The 8,683-nt window shown below is 38.4% G+C and overlaps 1 protein-coding gene across 2 annotated transcripts; it reads left to right on the top strand.

Annotated features, from left to right (window-relative positions):
- The first annotated feature begins 1,685 nt into the window (after positions 1 to 1,685).
- lipia (lipase, member Ia) lies at positions 1,686 to 8,201 on the top strand. 2 transcript variants are annotated; one of them, XM_088280471.1, is made up of 11 exons: positions 1,686 to 1,814; positions 2,316 to 2,401; positions 4,875 to 5,245; positions 5,331 to 5,439; positions 6,192 to 6,293; positions 6,364 to 6,453; positions 6,527 to 6,694; positions 7,026 to 7,115; positions 7,309 to 7,417; positions 7,581 to 7,751; positions 7,828 to 8,201. In XM_088280471.1, the coding sequence occupies exons 2-11, from the start codon at positions 2,326 to 2,328 to the stop codon at positions 7,910 to 7,912; spliced, it is 1,371 nt and encodes a 456-aa protein (XP_088136597.1). In that variant the 5' UTR covers positions 1,686 to 1,814; positions 2,316 to 2,325; the 3' UTR covers positions 7,913 to 8,201. The 2 variants fall into 2 exon arrangements, with proteins under 2 accessions (XP_088136597.1, XP_088136596.1); XM_088280470.1 differs by having other exon boundaries at positions 7,578 to 7,751.
- The last annotated feature ends 482 nt before the right edge of the window (positions 8,202 to 8,683 follow it).

The following is an 8,683-nucleotide window of genomic DNA, read 5'->3' as shown; positions in this document are numbered from 1 at the left end:
GATACAATGTTGTGAGCAAAGTTCAAATTGTTACAATGTTGGAGTGTTCTTGTCGTCGCTGGCCTCCAATTGATTTCTCAAATCTCCACGAAGGCAATGCAAGGCTGAAACAAAGAATTACAAATAAAAAGTAACAACGTTGTCACAAACACATAAAATTGATTTCACATTTTGATGTGTGAGAGAGGAACAATGTGTAAAAATAAAAACAGCAAAAGAGTTAAAATTTCAGCCTTTGGAACCAAACAGTCTGCCATGTTATGTAATTGTTGATTGGAATAAAGTTGGATATAATGGATAAAGTTTTGGTAGCTCAGAAAGGTTGTTGACATTTCACAGTTTTTATATATTTAAAATCTGTAAAACTAGTTTCGTATACTTTGCTTGAATCATCTAAATCGGTGACAACAATGAGTAGCTACGTGAGTATAGTTTAATAAACTATTTATAGTTCAGCATTGGTGCATACTGATCATGAGTAACTTTTCTCAGGCTGATAAAAACATGTAGTTCAGAAGTGTTGTTTAAAATAAAGGACTGGAAATGTTTAGGATTTTTGGAGTGTGTTTTGATCATATTTCTTTCTTACCGTGGTTGAATGCCAATTATTTTGGGAACACACTGCCCTCTGGTGGGTGTAGTAGAAATATAACGCTCACAAACCTGCACTGTATGTTAGGGTCTCTTAAGGATAATGTATTAGTTAAAAAGAAAAAAAAATCACCTTCTACCATATTTCAAACTAGGTATTTATTTAGCTTAGTTTAACCGTAGGGAAAAAATATCCACACTCCAGACATTTTATTTTTAAGTAATTATGTTCGTTATATTTCTTCAATCTTGTGAATGCAAAGCCACACATTCCCACGCATGTTCTACAGCAATAACAACAAAAGAAAGCAGATATAAAATAATCACACTCTAATTTATCAACAATTTGAACTCAATCAAGAACAATTTTTAGGTCATGTGGTTAATAAAAGTCTACACACCCCTGTTTATATCCAGGTTATATGGGGGATATTAAAAAAAATAGACCAAGGTGAACGTTTTTCCACCATTAATGTGGCAGATAACTAGTCCAACTCAGGTGTAAATAAAATCTTTTGCAAAAGGAAACAATTAGATAAATGGTTTTGCGCTAACTTGGTATTGAGTGTTGTGTTTTGCAACGTACGGTACGTTCCTTTGGAATTGTGGCTAACCATCCATCTCTCCAAAACAAAATCTCTCAAACCCATCTGGGGAGATGCATGTGTCTGCCAGCCTTTTTTTATTCACAGTATGCAGTTGAATTGCACTAAATTCCAATAAGCCGGTAAAACTGAATTCATTTTAGTAGACCAGTTCAAAAGGTGAGTCACTTATAATAGCTAATATTATGATGTCATGACACCGAAGCACATACTGGGTGTCCAATCTGATTGCTCCAATGCTGGTTTAAGCGCATATGGGATGTACAAACCAGCAGTTTGGTTCTCAAATTATCATTTTTATTTTAGCATGTTGGATTGTCCGATTCACTCACGATTTCTGAATGCCATTTGACTAATAACCACACCAAGGGACACTTCACAAGCGAATGGCTATACAGTAACAGTTGACATACCAGGAGTAAGTTGACAAGAATGTTTCACCTGCGAGTACAATGACCTGGAGCAAGGGGTGTGGCCATCCAAGTGAGAGCAGGCGGGCGGAACGAGTATCTCGCACTCTTCTGACTTCCTCAAGCGAACACTGCCTCAACATGTAGGGATACAAACGCAGGAGAACCTTCTAGATTTTAAATCTTGGACTACTTCCCTCCAACTAAGGTAAGACCAATAAAGTTGATTCAGAGGTTTTACACACAATACCAGTCTTTGATTTTAACTAGGAATGCCAAACTGTGTACACATGTCAGTAACCAAGTTAGAGATTGATTTCTGCACATCTCCACGTCATTTACATCACATGAAAACACTGCTTCAAAAAAAAAAAAAAAAAAAAGTCAGGCTGTGTGACAGTGGCAATGAACAGAAAGTTGGTCATGCATATCCTGTGTGCCAACATAGGAGGGCCAGTAGATGAGTAACTAAACTGACCGGGGAAGAAATGTTTACAACTTTGAAACTGCTGTCTTATGTGGCAGAATAGAAGACATTCAGAAAAAAATAAATAAAATGCATGAGGAAATATTGTGATCTCCAAGCTATGATGCTGTGTGGAGTGAGCCTCCGGAATGTGTTGTGATCATGTATTAATGTTTTGTTTTTGATGTCATTTGCAATGAAACAGCTGAGTTGAATTGAAATCCTGTGTGTTTTAAACTTCAGATTCATTTGCATGTGGCGGGCTACAATCATGTCCCTGTGGCAATTCCTGACATTTCTCTTGGCAATAAGTGCAGATTTATGCAAAGGTATGTATGTGTCCACATATTTGACGTATGACTGTACTGCATTTGGGAAAAGGATTTACAGAACATAGGAGGAAGTGAAAGCATCACTGAGACAATTAAATATGGTTAGCGGGAAAAAGAATTTGTCACTCATTCGTCCCCTCTTCAGATGACTTCAGATGTGTGCAACAGTATTTCTCACAAGTATTGTGCAATAGAAATTGAGTGGCGCTGATATTTTTAAAGGTATCACCAAACTGGACCGCAACACACATACTGTACCTTTGAAATGTAACGACCGCAATTCTAATTTTCAATTCGAATAACTTTCATATTACATGACTGTAACTTGTATTTTAAATTGAACAATTTAGCATGCTGTCCCATCATTTTGACATCGTGACTTATGATTACTTATTAATTACTTATTTACAAAGGATCGGCGAGTATAGATATAGTCGTTATTTTTAAGGGATTGGGCACTCATGGATGCTGCCGATAGTTAAGGTCGAAAAATATAAATCTGACGAGTAAGTCCTCCTCAGCAGTAGTTGGCGCTATACTGTGACAGTTTGACTCATGGCTGAATCATTATCTGCATCAGAAAAAAAGATCCTCGTTCAAAATTTTTGGGCGTTGCGTTAAATAAAATTTTATGCATCAAAAGTATCCGAGATATCCGTACTTGGTAACAGCGAGTACTCCGAGAGTGAATACTTGTACGGTATTTGTCTGAAAAAAGTGGCATCTGACATCCGTATGTCTGCATTCATTGCTGTAAAAATGCTCCGATACTAAGACCCCAATACCACTTAACCAGCCTGACATATACCTTCCGTGTCGGGGCCATGTTAGCAGTGTGGAGATTCTTAACGGAAATCACGGATGACAATACTTTTAGCCACCTATAAATGATTCTCTTGAAAATAGATTATTCACTGCAATTGCAATATGTAGCGGCAGTATAAAGTATTGATTCTTGGTATCGGCGCACACTCAGATTATAGTACTCATATTCTGACCCGTATTGGTGCGGCAAATCATGTGACTTCTGTCACAAGTGAAATTTTCCTTGAGGAAAAATGAACAGTAAAGGGAACACTAATGTGATATCATGCGTCCACTTTACAGCTTCAAAAATGGACAATGGTCTCCTTTGTTACTCAACTGGCTCCTTAAGGTCTCATCTTGCACTTAAACACAACATGTAATACAATAATATTTTGACAGCATAAGTGACGCTCATCTGCGCAACAACAACACAAAACAAAGTTTTCGGAAAGAAACAGTTACAAAACGTTTGTACTACTCCCTTTACTGACTCCCGGAGGTTTTATTCCCCTCACGTCAATCCATTCCAAACAAAGACATCAAACGAAGGCTTCAAGAATCGCTGCAAAGAAAGCGTAATTGCGCAAAAGGAATTTCACATCTACTGCAAAATTCTTTTCAAAGGGGGAAGCCGACTGTAATGTGTTGAAATACTCAATTGCGTGTGCATGCGCTTTCATTCCAGGAATACCAGGGATAGTATTCAAATTCTCTGTTATGTGCTGACCAATTCCAATAAAATTCACGCTATTCATTCTCTTTTGAATACTTAAATCAAAACAAAAGCCGCGTAAACTATATATCGTTTTGGATGATAGAAAACTACGAGTTTGCTTTCGTCTTCGATTTGAAAACATGGTGTGTCTTGATGTTCCAATTTTGAGGTTACGATCAACATGACATTCAGCGCCATATGTTGTCGCATGCTTGTCCACATGATAATTCTCACCTGATTCCTCTGTGGTTGGGTTTACCCGCGAGGACACATATTCCCATGACCCCACACGACTTGGTGTACTACACTTTGCTTTGGTTAATATTGTCATGGACCTTATTAAATTAACGCGCTATTTTCTCTATTACATTATTTGTATGCCGCCATCTGATCTAGAAGAAAGAACAAAATCAGCATATCTTAGCCGGACTAATGTTGGTGCTTATCTCGGCTAGATTATTAAAAAGCATTTTATTTTGGAGTCAGACAATCCTCCATCAAGCATGTCCAGTTGGGCCAAAATGCTGCTGCTCCTTTCTTGACTGGTACTCATAAGAGGGCGCATGAGTTCTTTTGGTTTCAAATCTTTAAATGGTCTCACTCAGGTCTGCGGACTAAATGCTATGAGAGGTGCCGAGGATTGAGCGAAAGGCTCAAAGGGGATCGAGCCTTTTTCGTTGCCGGTCTATCGAAACGTTAGGCGAGATGAGACGCGGTTTTGGTTTTCCTGTTTTTGTGCTTTTTACTTAGTTTTTAATGTATTATTTTATATTATTTTCATGTTCGGCACTTTGTTGAGCTACACGGCTGTAAAACGTTCTAATTATGATGTTATTGTATGATATCAGAATGTAGCAAGTAGCCTACTAAAATGTGACAATGGAGCTAACTGCGTTCTCGCCATCTAAATCTATCATCTCCCTCACGCTGTCTTCTTTTCTCCTCCAGCTAAGGAATGTGCCGACTTAGTAGATTTAGATCTGGCTCACGCGATCATCGGGACCAGCCTCAAGATAAGGTTGCTACTTTTCACCAAGGACACAATGCACTGCGGCTCACTTCTGTCTCACACCAACTTCTCGGCCGAACCTCACTTCAACCTGTCTCGACCCACGACCTTTGTCATCCACGGGTATCGACCCACGGGCTCTCCCCCCGTGTGGGCTCACCGAATCACAGATCTACTTCTGGCCAGAAAGGACATCAATGTCATTTTGGTGGACTGGAACCACGGCGCTGCTAATGTTAATTATTTCAAGGCGGTGGAGAACACGCACAAGGCTGGAGAAAACCTCACCGGATTTCTTAAACTGATGAAGGTACGATTCGGATTGCATTTCACGCTTGATGTTCATCATCATCATACAAAGTGCAGTCTGGACAGGTCTTTTTGGTGTCTAACAGGAACAAGGTGCCTCCATGAGTGACATCCACATGATCGGAGTCAGTCTTGGTGCTCACATATCTGGTTTTGTGGGCGCTAACCTCAATGGCACAATCGGAAGAATTACAGGTAAAACATTTCCACTGAATCCAATTTGCACACTTCAGACTTTAAAACATGACTTTACTTGTCCTTTGCGTTTAACCCTTGACAAGCCTCATACGGAATACAGTACAAGTACAGCTCAATGAATTTTTGAAAAGTTCAAACGTATAATAAATAAAAGATAAACGCATAAAATATGTTGCTCTGTTTAGTGAAGCTATATAAGTGAGACTTTTTGAAATGATCCATAAAAATAAATTATATCTTCCACAATGTTCGTTCTATTCTGATTAAGTGCTCAAAGTTACTTAGATTTTTTTTAATGTATTTTTTTCCAATTTAAATGAAAAAAAATAGCTAGGTATTTTTTTTATTATAACTGTCATATGCAACAACATTTAATTTGATATTTTGAGTACTTTAAAAAATCCTTTATTCAAACTCTGTAGTGTTCAAACTGCGCATAATGTTACGGTGACACGTAAAAATAAATACACTTTAAATATACATTCTCGGAATAACCTCCCTTTTTTTAATTTAATGAACACTTGGGCCTACTATCCAACTGTATTCTCATATAATATCAGTATTTTATGAGGTGTTATAAAGAAACCACGTTGGCTAAGTTGGCTACTCAAGCAAGCAATTACGGCTTCGTGCCTCCCCCATCTGATCACAATATCAACAAACAAAGCAAGAAAACAATTCTGCCCCGGGGATTTGAACCCCAAGGCAAGACGAGTCATGTTTTTTGACGCTTACGGCTTTTTGTACAGCGCTGGATCCTGCAGGTCCGCAATTCACTGGAACACCCCCAGAGGACCGTCTGGATCCCACAGACGCCGAATTTGTGGATGCTCTGCACACAGACATAGATGGTAAAACAAAAAGCATTCATTCATAGAATATATCTTGTAGTATCGCGTTAACATGCTTGCGCTTTCCCAGCTTTCGGCTACAGAGAAGCTCTAGGTCACATTGATTTTTACGCCAATGGAGGAACAGATCAGCCCGGCTGCCCCGGAACTATTTTCTCAGGTAACGTCATTTTAATCATTTGTGAGTCTGTGAGAAGGCGTTGACAACGGTCGGCTTTCGAATTTTTGTGTAGGAACGGCCTACTTCAAATGTGACCATCAGAGATCAGTGTACCTCTACTGTGAGTCCTTGAATCAAACTTGCACCAGCAGGGCCTTCCCATGCGCCTCTTTCAACGACTTCCGTGATGGCAAGTGCACAAGCTGTGAGCACTTTGGTGACGCCGGATGCCCTGTTTTTGGTACGTACTCTATTATTCCGATGTTCTTTACTATTAGGTACACGTGGACAACCTCATGAGATCCGTTGTAATACAGAATTAATCAATTCTGCTATATATAAAAAATATTTTTGCGACAGCAATATCATTATCAAGTTAAGAATGTTTATTTGATGTTGATTTAAAACTTGACTGCATCATACTGACGGATGTGTTTACCATTTTATACATAAAATATGTCCGAAAAAAATTCACATTTTGCTTCGACAGAAAAGAAAAGATGAATCTATCATTAGATTGCATCCAAAAAAAAAAAATAGAAGCTATTCATTCATGTTTTTCCCCAATGCAGGTTACGACATCGACAAGTGGAGACGCGTTTTGTTGAAGCTGGGCCGATCCAAAGCTTACTTCATCACAAATGCGAAGGCGCCATTCTGCAGTAAGTACGATGAGATTAAAAAAAAATAAATAAAAAAAAAAAGGGAACAGATGGGAACATGCTCTTTACATTTCCACACACAATAAAAATGTTTACACAGAATACAGTCATTGGTTTGCTTACTCCATCATTACCCAACATGAAAGTGAGTGTTTGTCTTGGAAGTGTCACTTGATCGCACGTTGTCTATCAGCGGCAAATTACAGACTGGATGTGGTGGTTTGGAATCAGGAGGACCACTGGGGCTATATCACTGCTAAACTTCATGGGAACGGCACCGACGCTGTGGCAAAGATTGACCAGTAAGTCTTCATTTTAAGACGCATGCATTGGAAAAGAATCTCATGGCAGGACATATTATCATGTTATTACACAATCATGTGATTATGAATTATTGTCACGTTTCTTCTTCTTCTTTTTTTTTTTTTTTTAAACGTTCATGTCTGTGTTTTTACAAATCAGTAGAGCATCCCACTTCAAGAAGTTCACAGAGACAAAATTGTTCGCTCAGTTTAACACTGACCTCCAGACAGTGACCAAGATGTCTCTCATGTTCTCCACTGGTAATGTTTTCAAACCCAAATACAAACTGCGTGTCCTCCGGATCCGTCTCACACATCTGGAACGTAACGACAGGTATAGTCACCTGACATTTTTGTCTGTTTGATAGCTTCAAACAGGATTGAAGTCCCGAAACTTGTGTGCTTCTCAGGCCTCTGTGTCGCTACGACCTGGTCCTCGAGGAGAGCAAAGAGGTCTCCTTCACCCCACTTCCCTGCCAAGAGTCCAACTTCTGAGGCCAAATCACGACATGCAACGTGCCACATCGAATGTACTGTCTCCGTCTTCACTGAAAATTAAGTTGATTCTCAATCAGATCAAAATCCTTACAATGATATCTCATAACAGTATTGTTTGTGTTCGGAAAGTGAATGTAAATATAGCCACCGCCTCATCCGCAACTCTGTGACATTTTCGCGCTGTTCGACAGGATAAATGTATTTTTAACTGACCAGATGAATATATATATTTTATTTATTTTTGTTGATGAGTTTGTGCTGCGTTATTAAAACAAATATTTCATTTAAACAATATTCTGTCTTTAATGGATTCCAACCAACAAGTAGATCATTTCACAGCATTGTTTTTTTTTTTTATCACATTTGGAAACAAATATTGATCACTGTGCTCTAAAGTACAGTATAATGTGGTCTTAAAAGAAAAAAAAATCACTCATGTGCGCATATTTATCATGCCTCCTATTTCGTGTCCTCTGTTTCACTGTACATAGTAAGACATGTAGAAAGAAAATTCATTGGAAAACAAAGAAAAACAACTCAAACACAAAACCAAAGAAAGAGGATAAAACACTCGTTAGTGTGCTTCTATAAATGAAGTGACAACGGCTCAGTTATTCCTGACTAATGTTATTTTTTTATGTATTTTAAAATACATAAGAAAACGTCATCGACCACAACATTAGGTCCATCTGCATGATACAATACAAAAGTTGCATGAACAAAGGAGATTTTTTTAAGTAGTTTACAGAAGTGTAGAACTGCAAAAAA

Source organism: Idiotropiscis lumnitzeri, chromosome 17 (genome assembly GCF_059441095.1).
Source record: "Idiotropiscis lumnitzeri isolate Australia: NSW breed Sydney's pygmy pipehorse chromosome 17, RoL_Ilum_1.0, whole genome shotgun sequence".
NCBI lineage: Eukaryota > Metazoa > Chordata > Actinopteri > Syngnathiformes > Syngnathidae > Idiotropiscis > Idiotropiscis lumnitzeri.
The sequence above is the reverse complement of the archived record's forward strand: the minus strand, read 5'-3'. Positions and strand labels throughout refer to the sequence as shown.